This window comes from Manis pentadactyla, chromosome 9 (genome assembly GCF_030020395.1).
Source record: "Manis pentadactyla isolate mManPen7 chromosome 9, mManPen7.hap1, whole genome shotgun sequence".
In the NCBI taxonomy this organism is placed as follows: Eukaryota; Metazoa; Chordata; class Mammalia; order Pholidota; family Manidae; genus Manis; species Manis pentadactyla.
The window spans coordinates 59,675,962-59,695,908 of NC_080027.1; the positions used below are offsets into that span (position 1 = coordinate 59,675,962).

A 19,947-nucleotide genomic window follows, 5' to 3' on the forward strand; every position below is an offset into this window, starting at 1 on the left:
CACTGATTACAAATCCTTTAATATATAACTTCTGTATATGATTTTATTTTTACATGGTTTATCTCCGTGTAATCAGCCACTGACACTGGCTCATAGTGCTTAGAGATTTCCTTTAGTATTTTCATAATTCACTGTCTGCTTCCTCATCATCAAATGTGCATTTTTCACATTCATTATTTTGGTTTTGTTCAGTGATAATGCGGTAGTATCACTTTCTACTTTTTTCAGGGCCTACTACAGCTACATTTTAGCTTAGCTTAAGCATTATAAGGCAGTCACTATTTACAAGTTAATCATGTGAAAATGTTTCCAATTTCCAAATAACTAGTAGTTAATTTTTTAAGATACCCTTATTATGAAATAATAAAAAATAAATCAAAATTTTATTTTTTAGTTTACTCAACTCCCAAAATATTTGCTAATTTAGGTACATAGTAGTAATACATTCCCCTTTATAAATATCACTTGTTTTATCACTGGCTATTATTTGATAAAATCTTTCTTCTTATTCACATATATTGTGAAAAGAATAGGTGTTTTTGACTAAGGCTTTTTACTTTTTGTTTATTTATACAAAAGTAATGTGCTAGTGTTTTCTAAGAAGTATTTCTTTATGCATCTCAGTCTTACCCTTTAGTGTCCAAAAGTTTGTGAGGCATTTCTAAGGGATAAAGGTTTTCCCATCTTTATCTATTCACCATGTGAGCTGTTCTAGTGACAAATGAATTCTGGGTAGTGAATCGAGAAGGACACAGATGTCAAAGCCATGAATTTATAAGTGGTTTATTAAGAGGGTGCCTTTGTCCAATCAGTGCTTTGTTGATTTTGCCTACAAGAAGGAATAATTATTCAATTATGCTTCTATCTGACAAAAATCAAATGACAAATGTGTCAGAATGTGAAGGTAAAGAGTTAGTCAAAATTCTGGGAAGTGGCCCAAAATCTTAGCCAGCTGTGAGGAAGGAGGTGGATATAGAATCAAATTGACCTATAACACTGATTACAAATCCTTTAGTAATATTCATAGATCTCACTAACTGAAGAATAAGCAATTGCATTCCTAAATTCTAAGAAGAACCATGATTGTCTGTATTTTGTGAAGTATAATTAGCTTGAAAAATATACCTCAACACTAGAAAAAGTAAAATCATATTCCTCTTTTGTTCATTTCTTATTACCAATATATTTTCAAGACTGGTTTTAGTTAGTTTTAGTAATTTGTAGTTTTTCCTTATGAAAAAGTTAAGACTTATGTCTTAGTAGTAGTACTAGTGCATCATTTGCTTGATACAGAGTTAGAGGTCAGCTAACTTTTTCTATAAAAACTATTAAGATAGTAAATATTTTCAGCTTTGTAGGCAATGCAGTCTCTGTCCCAGCTACTCACTTTGCCACTGTAGACACAATGCTGCCATAAACCATAGGTAAATAATTGAGTGTGGTTCTGTTCCAGTTAAACTTTATTTACAGAAATATGCAGTGGGCTGAATTTGACCCATGGGCCATAGTTTGCTACCCTGATAGAGAGACTGATGCTATTTTTTTAAAGTTCACTAAAATTTTTAATAATATCCTAAAATAGAAGAACTCTTGTGAATTATGTTAAGCAACTTGAATGTCTGTACACTGTACAACTCCAAAGGATATTTGGCTCCCATGGACTACAGTGTGAATGGCATTGCCTGAAATAGTCTAGTACAATGGACCTGATAATGACCTCCCTTATCCGTGTCTTCCACATCTGTATCAGGCCCACTACCTGTTTTTGCAGATAAACTTTGATTGGAAGATAGCCATGTTCGTTTATTTACATCTTGTCTGTGGCTGCTTTCACACCCTATAGGGATCAGTAGTTTCAACAAAAACCGGATGGCCCACAAAACCTGAAACAGTTACTTTACAGAAAATGTTTGCCGACTCCCAGTTCTATCTTACTATGTCCCTCCTTAAGGACGACATTCCACAGTATAATAACATGGGAAAGCTATGTTTGTCATAGTAAGTCTAGCAAAAGATACATAAAGAAGTCACTAAACAGCTAAAGGTGTTTCAGAATTCAGGATGTGGTTCAGAAAACTAAACAGATTTTTTTGTAGCTGATACTCTTGCTGGGTCAACACATTTTTTATTAACAAATCAGTTACTTTGAAAAATTGAACAGTGAAGAGGCTTACCATGTCTGTGGAGGAAGAGGAGAATAAAAATAACTCAGTTTGCATGGGAGTTGACTCTGTCCCAGTGCAGATATCACATCTGCCTCACATGCCCTGTTAGGGAAGACTTGAGAAACTTCTTATCGGTGACATAGCACCAGGTATTTTTTCTGGGTGTCTTACACATCAGATTTGGAAGAAGCAATTGTTTGGATGCCAGCAGATCTTATCATGCTCTTTATTTGAAAGATAATTTAGTGCTGCTGTCACTGAATAATAAAATTCTTAAGGTTGTGGTTAGAAACAAAGTTTGGGGAAAAAAGAGGGTTATTTCTCTACTGCTTAATTCTGCAGGTTGTTAATAATCATGAAATTATTTCTTTTGTATATTTCTGTGGTATATATGTACTTGCTTTCAGACTGTTAATATAGGAAGAATGTGATTTATATTTTAATTCATGAATCTCCCAAATGTTGATACTTGAAGGACAAAATTCATTATGTTATTTATTAGTGAAACAACAAAGAAAATCAATGGTATTTTAAAAATCCTGTGTTACAAAGATTTTTATTTGTTACTGAAGAGAGTTTCTTCCTAAATCTCTCTCTTAATACTTACTCTCTAGGTTCTCCTCTTACTTCTGTGGCCTCAGCTTCTCTGCCATTTCTTCCCAGCCTCTTTTCTTCTGTACATCCCCTTAAATCTAGTCCTCATATGTACTCTCCCTAGGTGACCTCATGAGCCCCCAGACTTATATTTCCATTTATATGTGCTTTGTTCCAAATCTGTATCTTGAACCCAGATAGTCTCTTTTGAATTTCAAGCCTGTATATTCAACTGCTTATTGGATATTTTTACCCACTTGTCTCATAAGCAAACTCTCATATTCCTCTCAAATCTGCCCATATTTATTCCCTATTATAATGGTTAGTACCACAATCTGCCCAGTTGCTAAAGCTAAAAACTGTTAACCTTGGCTCTTCCCTCCTTCTTATCTCCACAGCCAGCCAATCTTTATAGGCCTATGAGTTCTACCTCCTAAGTATCCCTTGAGTAGATGTCCTCCTTTCCACTTCCACAGCCATCACTTTATTACAGATCCCCTGGATTATCACAATAGTCCCTTATTTTGGCTCTCTCTTAGTCTTGCACCTTCTCATCGATTTCTCCACATTGCACTCAAGGTGGCTTTTTTAAAACCAGAATTTGATCACGTCCCTTCGCCATGTAAAATTTTTCACTGGCTCTTCATTATTCTTGGAATAAAGTACAATTTACCAATGTGGTTTACTCAGCCATATTTTCTTTGCTCCCTACCTTGTATCTCACTCTTTCTCTCAAATTGAGTGTATATTAATTGTGACCCTGTATATACACTGCTCGCCCTGCCTAGAACACTTTCCCTCCCCACTCCTAATTAACTTGGTCTGCAGTTCCTGCCTTATATAATATCCCTGTACCCCCGCTAGAGCCAAATCTGGAGTAGCTATTTTGCTGTGAGCTCCCTCAGTACCTTAAACTTCCCCTTTCTTATTATTTATTACCTTGCAAAGGATTGCTCATTTATTTGTCAAAATTGTCTAAATACAAGTTTCTTGAGAATGGGGACATGTATCCACAATGTAAGTCAGCATAACTTACCTGGCACATACTTAATGCTCATAAATATTTCCTTTTTATGATAAATAAGAGAGGGTAAAAATAACTGATTTTCTACACAACTATGAAATTTCATCTTGATTTTTTCACATATCTCTTATCTTTTTAAATGATTTGTCTTTCTGCCTTTTTCAGAGGACTATATAAAGATCTAGGACCTTGTTAAAGTCAGCATATTATAGGTTTAATATTAATAAACATGTTCATTTTAACATTATTTAATTGTATCATCCTGTTTTAATTATTTTAATAGAAACCCATCATTAAAATCTTTTAGTCTTACTATTACAGTAATGGAAATCTTTTTTTTTTAAGAGGCTGTAAGGTGGAACTTGGTTATTTTCCCTGATCTACACCTTTGTCAATCCCCTACTGCTAGTAATCTGTACTGATGGATTTGGTATTTATATATAGCTGTTAAAAAATTATATTTTGTCACAAAGGGAAATAATGCTAACTGTTGGGTATTTTATTTGTTCCAGTCTACCCTGACATTTGCACTGTCAGCCTTGTTGCAGTAAGTGATGTGAATAAACATGCTGACAGAATTGCCTTTTGGGATGATGTCTATGGCTTCAACATGTCCTGCATGAAGAAAGCAGTTATTCCAGAAGCTGTTGTGGAAGTTTTAGATCCAAAGACTCTTATTTCTGACCCTTGTAGTATTAAGGTTGGTGTTTTACCAATTTTACTTTAATAGTGTTGCCTTTTTTTCTTAGTTTTCATTTAAGAGTTCCATATTTGAAACTAACATATTGATTTTATATGTGGGCCTTCAAAACAGTACTTATTCTTCCTACTTTAATCAGTCTAAGGCACCTTGAGATTGTAGTATTTACCAGTTGACTGTATCATCCATTTGGAATCACTTCTCTATTTATATTGAAGTTCTTTATACTGAGGAGTTGAATCATTTACTGGACCTTAGTGAAGGCAAAAAGTCATACCCTATTGTCATTTCTGCTTCACTAGCACCTCCTGGCTTTTCTAGCTTCACATTTAGAGCTAGATTATTCATTCATATAATATATTCCACACAATTTAACTTCTCTCATTTAAATTTCTTCTGCCTTTCAGATTAAGTTATTACAGTGAACTTGCCCATGAAAGTAAAGCCCTACTATGTTCCAGTTTCTCAGTTGACTCCTTTTCTGTTTTAATATCTTATTCTTCACTGTGTTCATCTCTAGTTTTACTGTGAGTTTTGCTATGCCATGTTTAGATGGGTCAAATAATAACTTTGCAGTGAAAAGTCGTATTGCTTTTCTTAAAAACTGATTTGTTTGTTTCAATTGGATAATCAAATAAATGTAAGTTGTTCATTATTAGAACATTATCTCTTCCTTTTTAGTCACACTGTTACTCTCATAGCATCAGTGATTGTCCCCTGCACATACGAAGTTGATATTCAGCAAATGTTTATTAATTTTATTAAGCAGGCAAAGTATTTAAAATTAGCATGGAATAGTAAACATGTAAAATTTCTCATAAAAGTAAGCAGATTAAAATTGTATTCAGCTTTTAAGAAGAAAAATACAGTCTGGCTAATGATTATAGGAGTGTTCAGTGCTCTGGTACATTGATAGTAAGGGATTTATTTGGATTCTTTGGTTCAGATAGGAATGTACAGTGATAGCCAACTCAGCCTCAAGACTGAGCAAAATAAGAGAGGGTTGTCTTGGGGGTGGGAGAGTTGTTAATTTATCTCTGTAGTGATCTCAGCTTAATACCAAAAACTGCTACAAATAAATAGTTGAAATAGAAAATTTAGGACTGAAAAACAAAGGTGGTGTTTAAAAAGTATATATACCCTTTTTTTTTTTTTTAACAATCAGTTATCTATTTGTTTTTATAGTTTGTTCTGGGTTCCCCAATACTCCTACAAATGAAAGGTGCCACCCACACTGTAACTTCCTGTGAATTTTCTCATATTGTTTAAAATAGAAGAGTGCCTTAAGTATATAGTCATATAATCATGTTCACTGTGGCATAATCTACTCATGACAAATCAATTCTTGACAGCCTTTACAAGAATTGACAAGTCATTTCTTGACAGCCTTCTGGTCACACTGCTGTAGTTGACGCCATCTACTCTCCATAGTGAAATGGAGAAGGATTTTAACCAGGGAGGAATGGAGAATAAGGATACTTGGCCATTTTTTCCCTGAGTTGAAACTTTATAGTAGATTTTCCCCTTTGGTTGAAATTATTGTGGTTTCTCCTAATATCTAACAAACTTATCTTCAAGTGCAGTTACAAAAATGAATTCTGAAACACCTTGTCCTTTTCATTAGCATATGTTTTCAAGTTGGTATTTCCTATAAAAGTACAGTTATCACACATAATTTATAGTAAGTGTATTGCTACTGATGATCTTTAAACTGATTTTAGATGTAACACAGGAAAACATCTATTTGAATGTATTTTAGTATGTCTTAGAAAAACTTTAACACATCAGAGCCATGATTTGATATATACTGTTCCTACAAGATGTCATAAGTAAAAAATACTGATTTGATTTAAAGAAAAATTAACTAAATGATATTGCTGGTAGGCCTTAAATTTGGAAACAGTCCCCACAGTGGGGTGTGAATGATTGAAATGTGCAAAACATTGGTTTACAGTAATCCTTTTTGCGTAAAACAAGTAAAATTTATGCTTGGTTTTGGTTTTATTGTTTTTACTAAAGTTTCCCCCCTTTTTTTTAATGGGTAGCATATAGATTGCCATATGACATCTGCCTCAGATTTGGACTTTTCTTCAGATTTCACCCTGAAAATTACAAAGACATCCTTGTGCACGGTAAGCTACTTCATTCTATTTTCACAATTTTCACTAGCAGTGCACTTGATTGGCAGGCTAATGAATTAATTACCAGACTTGTGATAAATGAAAAAGATTATTGCCTTTAACAGTCTATCATTGCCATTGTTAGGCTATTGAACAGATCTGTTTTAATAAGTCAGTTGACTTTAAAAGTTAGTTTATTTGGGACAAAGTATAGGAAACTTTGTGTTAAAAGATATTGTACTTTTCCTTTAATGATCTTAGTTTTGTTCTGTATATTTAGAAGTATAAAATAGAAAAATAAAACAAAAAAAACGAGTAAAGAATATTTAATACAAAGATTATAATCAAAATTTTTGTATTGAAAAATAACATATCATAGTTGCTGCATTTGTCCTACAGGACAAAGAATTCCATAAGAAAAACTAATCAGAAATAAACTGTTGTGTATTATCTTACATATGTAAAGAACCTCTTAGATCCACATTTTTTCCCAACTTGCCTGAATTATTTTAATATAAAAGTCTCGAGGCGGGAGGCTCAAGATGGTGGCGTGAGTAGGGCAGCGGAAATCTCCCAAAACCATGTGTATTTTTGAAAATACAACAAATACAACTACACCTAAAAGAGAGACCAGAAGATACAGTACAACAGCCAGGCTGCATCTACATCTGCAATTACTCAGCATCTCACGAAAAGGGTAAGATACAAAGCCGCCATCTGGCAGGACCCAAGCACTCCCCCCACCCCAGCTCACTGGCGGGAGGAAATAAGTCAGAGTGGGGAGGGAGTGGAAGCACAGGGCTGCTAAATAACCAGCCCTAGTAATCTGCACCAGGAGCACAGACACACATTGCATGGTGTACTGGATATTAGAGAAATGGAAAAGTAAAATTTGAGACAGAGACTGCAAGCATGTCCCCACAGCCGGCTCCCCTGGGACAAAAGAAAAGCGGGTGCTTTTTGAAAGTCTTAAAGGGACAGGGGCTTAACAGCTGATGGAATTGTCCTGGCACATTCAACCCAGCAGCCTGGGAATCCTAAGGAACTTCAGGTGCCCCACACCCCTGGGACGTAACCCAGCCCCGAAGCCCCTCATGGTGATAAGCAGCCTGCCATTCATTCCCCCCGGCTGGCGCTGCCCTGCCACAGCGGCGGAGCAGCCGGAGCACAGCCCCGCCCACAGCAACCACCCAGAGTCTCCTCCTAGCATGCAGCTAACTGGGACAGACCCAGAGGCTGCTGCCAGCACGTAGCTGCCCAGCACAGACAGAGGAAGCCGGAGCAAGGTCCAGAAGGCAAGAAGGGAGACCGTTCTCACAGGAGAACACAGCCTATGCGTCTGCTACTCCCCGCAGAGCTCTGGGCTAGCCCGAGGGCTGCCTGCCCCTGGCAGCTCAGGAAATTAACCCAGAGACTGCTCCCTGTGTGCGGGTAACTGACACAGGCAGTAGAGAAGGGCAAGGTGACCAATAAGCAGAAAGGGACTTTGTTTTCACAGCTGACACACGCGCCACCTGCCTAAGACAACCTCTGTTGCCATGAAAAGGCAGAAGGATCTGGTTCAGTCAAGAATCACTCAGACAACCCCAGAGAGAGGGCCTGGGGAGATAGATATAACCAATATTCCTGAAAAAGAATTCAAAATAAAGGTCATCACCATGTTGATGGACCTGCAGAGAAACATGCAAGAGCTAAAGGGTGAAGTCAGAAGGGAGATAACAGAAATGAAACAATCTCTGGAAGGACTTAAGAGCAGACTGGATGAGGTGCAAGAGACTGTTAAAGGAATAGAAATCAGAGAACAGGAATACAGAGAAGCTGAGGCAGAGAAATAAAAGAATATCCAGGAATGAAACAATATTAAGGAAACTATGTGACCAATCCAAATGGAATAATATTTGTATTAGAGTACCAGAAAAAGAGGAGAGAGAAAAAGGGATAGATAGAAAGTGTCTTTGAAGAAATAATTGCTGAAAACTTCGCCAAACTGAGGGAGGAAATAGTCTCTCAGGGCATGGAAGCCCACAGATCTTCCAACACAAGGGACCCAAGGAGGACAACACCAAGACATATAATAAGTAAAATGGCAAAGATCAAAGACAAGGACAGAGTATTAAAAGGAGCCAGAGAAAGAAAAAAGATCACCTACAGAGTAAAACTCATCAGGCTATCATCAGACTTCTCAACAGAAACCTTACAGGCTAGAAGAGAATGGAATGATATATTTAATGCAAGGAAACAGAAGGGCCTTGAACCAAGAATACTGTATCCAGCACAATTATCATTTAAATTTGAAGGAGGGATTAAACAATTCCCAGACAACCAGAAGTTGAGGGAATTTGCCTCCCACATCCACCTTTACAGGATATTTTAAAGGGAATGCTCTAGACGGAAGCACTTCTAAGGCTAAATAGACGTCACCAGAGAAAATAAAATCACAGCAAAGAAAGCAGACCAACGAAATACTAACTAAAGGCAAAAAATAAAATCAACTATTCACAAAAGCACTCAAAGGAAACACAAAAGAGTACAGAATAAAACACCTAACATATAAAGAATGGAGGAGGAAGAATAACAAGGGAGAGAAATAAAGAATCATCACACAGTGTTTGTAATAGCTTAATAAGAAAGTTAAGTTAGACGGTCAGATAGTAAAGAAGCTACCCTTGAACCTGGATGGTAACCACGAATCCAAAACCTGCAATGGCAATAAGTACATATCTTTCGATAATCTCCCTAAATGTACATGGACTGAATGCAACAATAAAAAGACACAGAGTAATAGAATGGATAAAAAAGCAAGACCCATCTGTATGCTGCTTACAAGAGACTCACCTCAAACCCAAAAACATACACAGACTAAAAGTGAAGGGATGGAAAAGATATTTCATGCAAACAATAGGGAGAAAAAAGCAGGTGTTGCAGTACTTGTATCAGACAAAACAGATTTCAAAACAAAGAAAGTAATAAGGGATAAAGAAGGACATTGCATAATGATAAAGGGGTCAGTCCAACAAGAGGATATAACCATTATAAATATCTATGCACCCAACAGAGGAGCACCTACATATGTGAAACAAATACTAGCAGAATTAAAGGAAGAAATAGAATGAAATGCACTCATTCTAGGAGACTTTAACACACCACTCACTCCAAAGGACAGATCCACCAGACAGAAAATAAGTAAGGACACACAGGCACTGAACATCACACTAGAACACATGGACCTGACAGACATCTACAGAACTCTACACCCAAAAGCAGCAGGATGCACATTCTTCTCAAGCGCACATGGAACATTTTCCAGAATAGACCACATACTAGGCCACAAAAAGAGTCTCAGTAAATTCAAAAATATTGAAATTCTACCAACCAACTTCTCAGATCACAAAGGTATGAAACTAGAAATAAATTGTACAAAAAAAAAAAGAGGCTCACAAACACATGGAGTCTTAACGACATGCTCCTAAATAATCAATGGATCAATGACTAAATTAAAACAGATCAAGTAATATATGGAGACAGATGACAAAAACAGCACAAAGCCCCAACTTTTGTGGGATGCAGCGAAGGCAGTTCTAAGAGGAAAGTATATAGCAATCCAGGACTATTTAAAGAAGGAAGAACAATCCCAAATGAATACTCTAAAGTCACAATTATTGAAACTGGAAAAAGAAGAACAAATGAGGCCCAAAGTCATCAGAAGAAGGGACATAATAAAGACCAGAGAAGAAATAAATAAAATTGAGAAGAATAAAACAGTAGAAAAAATCGATGAAACCAAGACCTGCTTCTTTGAGAAAATAAACAAAATAGGTAAACCCCTACACAGACATATTAAGGGAAAAAGAGAATCTACACACATTAACAGAATCAGAAATGAGAAAGGAAAAATCATGACAGACCCCACAGAAATACAAAGAATTATTAGAGAATACTATGAAAATCTATATGCTAACAAGCTGGAAAACCTAGAAGAAATGAACAACTTCCTAGAAAAATACGACCTTCCAAAACTGACCAAGGAAGAAACGGAAAATCTAAACAGACCTATTACCAGCAACGAAATTGAATCGATAATCAAAGAACTAACGAAGAACAAAACCTCCAGGCCAGATGGCTTCACCACTGAATTTTATCAGACATATAGAGAAGACATAATACCCATTCTCCTTAAAGTTTTCCAAAAAATAGAAGAGGAGGAAATACTTCCAAACTCATTCTATGAAGCCAGCATCACTGTAATACCAAAACCAGGCAAAGACCCCACCAGAAAAGAACATTACAGACCAATATCCCTGATGAACATGAATGCAAAAATACTCAACAAAATATTAGCAAATCGAATTCAAAAATAACATTGAAAAGATCATCCATCATGATAAAGTAGGATTTATGCCAGGGATGCAAGGATGGTACAGCATTCGAAAATCCATCAACATCATCCACCACATCAACAAAAAGAAGGACGAAAACCACATGATCATCTCCATAGACACTGAAGACCATTCGACAAAATTCAACATCCATTCGTGATAAAAACTCTCAACAAAATGAGTATAGAGGCAAGTACCTCATCATAATAAAGGCCATGTGTGACAAACCCACAGTGAACGTCATACCTAACAGTGGAAAGCTGAAAGCTTTACACCTAAGATCGGGAACAAGACAGGGATGCCCACTCTTTCCACTGTTAGTCAACATAGTACAGGAGGTCCTAGCCACAGCAATTAGACAAAACAAAGAAATACAAGGCATCCAGGTTGGTAAAGAAGAATTCAAACTGTCACTATTTGCAGATGACATGATATTGTACATAAAGAGCCCTGAAGACTCCATTCCAAAACTACTAGAACTAATATCTGAAGTCAGCAAAGTTGCAGGATACAAAATTGATACACAGAAATCTGTTGCATTCAATGAACTAGCAGAAATAGAAATCAGGAAAACTATTCCTTTCACAATTGCATGAAAAGAAATAAAATAACTAGGAATAAACCTAACCAAGGAAGTGAAACACCTATACCCTGAACACTACAAGACACTCTTAATAGAAATTAAAGAGGACACTAACAAATGGAAACTCATTCCATGCTCTTGGCTAGAAAAAAATAATATTGTCAACATGGCCATCCTGCCTAAAGCAATCTACAGATTCAGTGCAATTCCTATCAAAATACCAACAGCATTCTTCAATGAACTTGGACAAATAGTTCTAAAATTCATATGGAACCACAAAAGACCCCAAATAGCCAAAGCAATCCTGAGAAGGAAGAATAAAGCAGGGAGGATCTTGCTTCCCAACCTGAAGCTCTACTACAAAACCACAGTAATCAAGACAATTTGGTACTGGCACAAGAACAGAGCCACAGACCAGTGGAACAGCTAGAGAGTCCAGATATTAATCCATACATATATGGTCAATTAATATACGATAAAGGAGCCATGGACATACAATGGGGAAATGACAGCCTCTTCAACAGCTGGTGTTGGCAAAACTGGATAGCTACATGTAAGAGAATGAAACTGGATCATTGTCTAACCCCATACAGAAAAGTAAATTCGAAATGGATCAAAGACCTGAATGTAAGTCATAAAACCATAAACCTCTTAGAAAAAAACATAGGCAAAAATCTCTTGGACATAAACATGAGCAACTTCTTCATGAACATATCTCCCCGGGCAAGGGAAACAAAAGCAAAAATGAACAAGTGGGACTATATCAAGCTGAAAAGCTTCTGTACAGCAAGGGACACCACCAATAGAACAAAAAGGCATGCTACAGTATGGGAGAATATATTCATAAATGACGTCTGAGAAAGGGTTGACATCTGAAATATATAAAGAGCTCACACACCTCAACAAACAAGAAGCAAATAATCCAATTAAAAAATGGGCCTGGGATCTGAACAGACACTTCTCCAAAGAAGAAATTCAGATGGCCAACACACACATGAAAAGATGCTCCACATCATTAATCATCAGAGAAATGCAAATTAAAACCACAATGACATATCACCTCACACCAGTAAGGATGGCCACCATCCAAAGGACAAACAACAACAAATATTGGCTAGGTTGTGGAGAAAAGGGAACCCTCCTACACTGCTGGTGGGAATGTAAATTAGTTCAACCATTGTGGAAAGCAGTATGGAGGTTTCTCAAAAAACTCAAAATAGAAATACCATTTAACCCAGAAATTCCACTCGTAGTAATTTACCCTAAGAATGCAGCAGCCCAATTTGAAAAAGACATATGCACCCCTATGTTTATGACAGCACTATTTACAATAGCCAAGAAATGGAAGCAACCTAAATGTCCATCAGTAGATGAATGGATAAAGAAGAGGTGGTACATATGCAAAATGGAATATCATTCAGCCATAAAAAAACATATCCTACCATTTCCAACAACAACATGGATGGAGCTAGAGAGTATTATGCTCAGTGAAATAAGCGAGGTGGAGAAAGACAAGTATCAAATGATTTCACTCATCTGTGGAGTATAAGAACAAAGAAAAAGCTGATGGAGCCAAACAGCAGCAGACTCACAGAACCCAAGAATGGACTAACAGTTACCAAAGGGAAAGGATCTGGGGAAGATGGGTGGGAAGGGAGGTGTAAGGGGCGGAAAAAAGGGGGCATAGTACTAGCAGTCCTAATGTAGGCGGGGGCACGGGGAGGGCTGTACCCCACAGAGAAGACAAGTAGTGATTCTATAGCATCTTACTACGCTGATGGTCAGTGACTGTAATGGGGTATTTACGGGGGACTTGATGATGGGGGGAGTCTAGTAAACATAATGTTGCTTATGTAATTGTATATTCATGATACCAAAATGAAAAAAATTTAAAAAATAGTCTGGAAATGAAGGAGACTTGGAGTTAAGGAGGAAGGTGGCAGTAGGTTGGAGTGGCTTGCATATGTCTGATCACTGATGAATAACTCACCTTGAGAGGAATGTATAGTTTCAAACCATATTTATGATGTGTGCTAGGTTCTAAAGATGTATGTTCTAGTACTTATCATTCAGTGTTATCTTTTCTGAGATTATTCTGTCAAATAACTAGGCAATATAAATTTTCTTCCTGTCATGATAATACTTAATAGTTATCAAACACTTGCATGTTAGGCAGTGTGCTAATCACTTTAAAGCATTATTTTATTTTAGTCCTCATAACTGCCTTTTGAAGTGGGTACTAATGTTATTTTCACTTTATGAGTGAGGAAAAAAGTCACTATAATGTTTTACTTGTGAAATATCCTAGCTCTTTCCTGATCCAAGAAAACCTTCTTGGTGGAATTGTACAAACTATTAAAGAAGCAGAGAAACGTTCTTAATGAGATAATGCAGGTGTGGAAGAGACAAGGTGGCAAGTTGCATTTGAAACAAATCTGAAACTCGTTGCATGTGAAACAGATTTGAAATATTTTACTCTTGGCCAATAGTCTAGCAGTTGTTATGAAGGAGAGGGAAAGAGAATGTGAATGATCAAAATGCACTTTTTGATAGGACTGACAAATTTATATGATAAAACAAGTGACATATCCCATCCTTTTTGCAGCAAAGACAAAAGTTTTTTCTGTACCTTTTCAGAATAAACTTATAGTTTGTTAAGCTTCTACATTTCTTAGAAACTTCCTTTCTTTCCTAGCATGCTGGCTCTAACATGAATCTGACATGAGTAAGATTTTGTGGTCTAATGTTTTTACTATGTTTTCATTATTTTTAAATCCCAAGTATCCATCCATATTTCCTCCAACTATCTTTTGCTTTTTGGAAAAAGTTACTTCAGGGAGGAAGAGGTATAGCTATTTTAGACAGAGTGAAGAAAGAAGTATCTAGTTTTGTACCGCTAAGTACAAACCTTCAAATGTATTAAATGCTTATTTTCTTGTGCTGGACACTTTAATGCATAGCTAAAAAAGTAAGATGGACAAATTTTTTGAAAGCCAATTTTAAATATATGCATGACCATTTCTTAATGAGATTCTAAATTTGTGTTGTAGTGAAAATATTAGAGGAAATCAGGTTTTTCAAAATAACAAGATGCTAAGAACACCTCCTTTGCATTTAATTTCAGAAGCATGTGTGTTATAGACTGAAGTGTTTTTCAATGGTTTTCTGAAGTGAGTTAGAACTTCTAATAGAAAAACACCTTTTCCTTTCAGTCTCCCCTACCAACATACATGCATGCATGTACTAACACACACACACACATACCACAGAAGAAATGTAGTAACAGTTTTAATTTAATGTTTTACATTAACAAACTTTATTTTATGTTTTGGGGAATTTAACGTGATATTTATATGTAAATGCCTTGAATCTTGGTTGTCTTTAATGGTTGAAGGATAATTTTCTAATGAATACAAGTAACATACATAGCAATTGTCTGAGCATTTTTTACTGTATCATATGATATTATTGACAGTTTAGGTCAAATCCCCTTTGCTTTTATGATGGAGTGTGAAGATTTAGTTGGCAATGACTTATATCAGCCTGCCAAACCTTGCAGTAAATGAACAATAAGGTTCTTTATTTTTATGGAAAGTTTATAGTTGTTTAAAAGCAAATGGTTTAAGGCTGTGTGATTTAGAACTGATATGTTTTATCTTGTGAGTTCTAGTTTAGTTTTAGAGTCATTTATGTAATTGTGTAATGGTCTTTTATACTCTTTTCCAGCAGCATTTGTATTGGCATCTGTCGGTATATGCTCCGAAAAGATGTAGCCAAGCATTCTTTTTCATAATGCTAGGTGTAAATTAAGTGACCTTTCATATGACCTTTATATAACAAATGAATTGTTTACCTTAAAAATAAAAATATTTAAGATGATTTTATCAGATTACATGCTCACATATGTAATATCTTTGCCATGTAAAGATTTTTGATATATCTTCTCTTAAAGCATTCATTTTTGTATCTTCATTTCAACATTGTATTTTCTTTTATTCTGCCTCTTTATTAACCTGCACTGGAATAATGACTGCTACGGCAACATTCAATTTGTAGAAACTTACCTTAGTATTTAACAGAGGATGTTTTTTCCTAGGCATTTTTTTTTAATTATTAAAGTATCATTGATATACAGTCTTAGGCATTTTTTTTTACTGTAGTTGCTAAATTAAAGGTGAACCAGTGGATTAAATAAAAACAGGCTTTTTTATATTTATATTTAAAAACCTTTTGAAGTTTTTTATTTTAGATTTTATCAAAGTACATTAATGTTAGCACAGTGGTATTTGAGAGGTATTCAATTTTTTGATATTTTTTTAGATCTTTATATTGTGAAATTTCAAATCAACAGATATTTCAGTTTTTTAACAAATATTAAATGCTGACTATGTTGCCATATATTTGTCTGATATCCATGGGCACAAAAACAAACAAACAAACAAAAATAAATCAAACCTATTCTCCATCCTGAAAAGGCCCTTAAGGAAAGGTGGCAGGTGCTGAGAACATTTCAGTCTGAATATAAAAGTATGAATATAGAGATATACACAGGGTAGTCTGGAGCTGGAAGCACAGAAGAGAGGATTTTTTCTGGAAGAAAAATACAGTTGGCAATTAAACTTTACAGCCAAGATCCCACGAAGAAGAGAAAAGATTTGCCCCCCCACACACAAAAAAAAGATTGTACTTTGAACAAGGAAGCATATTCTGTTTCCAAGGATGAGAAGATTGAAGGAGAAGGCTAAGCATGGTAGCCATTTAGTAAGTTCACTTCTAGATAATTTGTCTTCACCTATATTTTAATTCATTAGTCTTTTCTTCATGTATATCCTTTCTGCTGTTAAGATAGCCAACTAATATTTTTATTTTAAATATGGTTTTCTTCTTTAGTTCCAAAATTTCTATTTTCATTTTTTAACCAAATTGGTCAGTCTTTTTATTGAAATTCCTTTATTTATAATCATTGTTTTAAGGTCTGTTTGCTAATTCCCTGAGCCATATGTGATTCTCCTTCTGTTTCTTTTTTTTTGATTATGGGCCACATTTTCCTCTTTCTTCTCATACTTCATGATTTTACGTTTTACACTTGACATTGTGTAAAAGAAGACTACAGACTAAAATAGGTAATATTTTCCTCTACAAAGGCCTCTGCTTACCTGTCTGGTATCTAAGGATGAGGGGCTGATCCCTTTTATTTAATCTGGAATTGGGCTTGGTCAAGGCTGGGTACTGCTGTGGTTAATTTCCAGGGTCTTGAGCCCAGGATCAGGCTTTCCCACTTGAAACTTCCTGAAAAGACCATTGAAATGAAGTTGAATTTAGGGAGGAAGACAAAGTCAGGATATTTATTACATTTGGGAAATCTGGTTTTCCACAGGTCTCTTAATGCAGAACAAAGAGTTAGAGGGGAAAGAGAAGGTCCTGATCTGCATTTGGTATAGTTCATGACCTAGTTGAGAATTGGTAGACACAGTGAGAGGGTTTCAAAGTGAATCCTAAACAGTGAACAGTCTAGTTGAACCATCTCTTCTGGAGAAGAGGATATTTATTCTCAGGATTAGTTGAAAAATCTTTTGTTCACATAAATAGGTTTTCTTGAGGTGTCTGAAACAAACAGCCTTGTTCTTCCGGACAAGAGTGTTTTGGAACAGCAAAGTTTAATAATGTCATGTCAGTGCTGACAATGAACAGTGGTTGCAGATAATTTTGGCTCCAGGACCTATAAGCTCTGCACGAAAACTTATCTCTTCCTGCTGTACAGCATAACCACTAGCTTTATCTACTCTTGGTTTGCAGAGAGGACCAGCTCTGCCTTTCAGGCTTCTCCAAATTCCATTGTCCCATACTAGACTTGGCTACTAAAAGTTGGCTGGGTTTTCTTGTTCCAGCAAAGCTCCTGTGTCTATGACATTTTTGCTACTTTGTCCCCACCTGTACCCAAGTATTGGATGAAAGCCACTATTTCTTTCAGCTCAGGTAAGAAGTGTTCATCCCCATCTAGAAATATTATACTTCCTGGTATCCAAGGCTTTGCAGTGGTTTTAATGAAAAATATAATTGTTTAGTTTATCCAGTGTTTTATTTTTAAATCATCAGTGAGAGTCTTTTGCAAACCTCTACATCCTAACTAGAAACAGAAGTTCCTGAATGTCCTGAATGCACTATTTTTAAAAGCCCGATCTGAAAAATCTGGATTTATACTTGATAAGTGTTGGAAAGATATTTAAGAGGCAGTGATATTTAGCTTTAATGGAGTCAAAACAAGTCTTTAGAGTTAGTTTTTTAAGGCTATTGCAAATGTTATTAAAAGAAGCTTTAAAATGTTTACAGTTCAAACTTTAGTGCTTCTTTACTCTTAGTACCTTTTCATTTTACTTTATAAGTTAGCTTTAAATTTTTCTAATAGCTCAAGAAAAAAGCATAAAGCTGAGCCCATTTCTTTGCAGTCATGTTCTTTAAATCTTTCTTTAAAGCTTCTGAAAAAATCTGGCAGTAGAAACCTAATTCCAAACTTATCCTTGGGTATTAAAGCAGTTGTTAGTACTTTGGGGTATACACTGACCTAATTTTGACCTTGCTAAGCTTATCAGCTAAAGAAACTAATTATTAAAACACATCTGTGCTGCTTAGAAATAGTAAAATTTGTCTTGAACTTGCATCATGGATTTTAGTGGTACATCTGCTATTTATTTTCATAGGCTTCATTAAGTAAATTTTATGTCTTAGGGGGAGAGCATTTCTAATTACATGATTCCACCTCTGTGGTCAATTTTAGGTTTCTCCTTGTGTGAATGACCATATGATCTAGAGCGTGGTCTGAACTTTCTGCTCTTCTCTGAAACCTGAACCTTTGTAGTAAGGCTTAGATGGTGGTGAGAATACTTAAATATTTTTGTTTATTCCCAGGAACTGTTTTTTGAGTAGTAGTATGTGCTGACAGCTGCAAGTTATTGGGAGTATAGTAATAAGCTGAAACAGACAGTTCTTCTATTCATGAGGCATTAATGGGGGAGACATACTAAAATTCATCTTATGGATACTAGACAAAGCCAAAGAATTATTGAGAATCTGGTTATGTGTGATAAAGGCATTGTAGCTACTAAGAAAGTATCCATGTTTTTTAGAGATGTAAACTGAAGTATATAGGAGAGAAATGACATGAGGTCAGGCAGTAGCTCTGAAATAATTCAGCAAGAAAGGGGTCAGGGAGAGAAGAGATTAAATAAACGGGCCAACTACTGGCAACTGTTGAAGATAGGTGATAGGTACTCAAAGGTTCTATAATTGTATATATGTTTGAAATTTTTCGTAGTGGGTTTCTAAAAAGAATTATGCTACTGACATATTCTAAGACATGCATAGGAGTGAGAGGCAAAGGTACTATGCTGAGATAAGTTGTTGTTATATAATTCAGCTACCCACTATAGCTACCAAAGAGAAGACGTGCTTATCCTGTGGCTTAATGATTTCACCATACAAAACAGAAATAAGTCCATATGTTCCCCCCAAAAGACATGTAACAGACTGTCCATTGCAGCATTCATCATTATAGCGCTAAACTGGAAACAAGCCAAATATTCATTAATAGTAGAATGGGTAAATAAAATGGTAAATTTATGGAGAAGTATACACCAATAAGAAGGATGGTCTTGACTATATACTACAGCATGGATGAATTTCCTGAGCAGAATGTTCATAAAAAAAGAGAAAAAAATGCCATAAAACCAGATACAGAAAAGTTTTGATATTTAAATTTCCAAAACAAGAAGCTAACTTAATACATGGTGATAAATAATATCAGAATAGTAGTTGTATTTTGTGGGAGGACTTAATCATTGGAAGAGGAATGATAAAGGCTCTGGCGTCTTGGGAGAGATCTGTACCTTGATCTGGATAATAGTTGAGTGTGTTCACTCTGTAAAGTTCACTGAGCAATATTTTAAAACTTTGCTAATTTTTAGACATTTGCATTGTTTAGCTTATACTTGTATACCTCAATGAGACGTTTTTTAAAAAATATACAGTGATTCTCTCACATTAGCTAAAAGAAGTATCTCTGTATTTTCTGCATGTATGTAACATTTCAATTAAGTAGTTCATCAAAAGCAAACCAAAAAATGGATATCTAGTAGGCAGAAGCTTGATGAGTAAAAGGAACTGAAGGAAGCCCAGCATGGCTAGAATACTTAGACCATGGTGTTTAAGGAGGGTGGATTGCTGTCCAGATCATTTAGCACCTTCTTCCATTTGGTCTTTTTTTTAGACCAGGGGAATAATTGAAGTTCTTTAAAGCAGAGAGTGATGTGAGCTGAAGGGTACTTTGGAAAGATCATGGCTGGAATTTGGAGAACACATGGGAGACTAGAGTAGATGTGAGAGGCCAGG

At 35.8% G+C, this 19,947-nt stretch overlaps 1 protein-coding gene across 6 annotated transcripts in view; it reads left to right on the top strand.

Moving 5' to 3' along the window:
* PRMT3 (protein arginine methyltransferase 3) overlaps window positions 1-19,947 on the top strand; it is a 144,975-nt gene that overhangs the window by 91,788 nt on the left and 33,240 nt on the right. For 5 of the 6 annotated variants that reach the window (XM_057507474.1, XM_057507473.1, XM_057507472.1 and 2 more), the window contains 2 exons: window positions 4,296-4,483; window positions 6,529-6,615. In XM_057507474.1, coding sequence (XP_057363457.1) covers window positions 4,296-4,483; window positions 6,529-6,615 — 275 coding nt within the window. Of the gene's footprint in view, window positions 1-4,295; window positions 4,484-6,528; window positions 6,616-17,450; window positions 17,539-19,947 lie in introns of all 6 variants that reach the window. The other variant, XR_008999258.1, reaches the window with a different exon arrangement.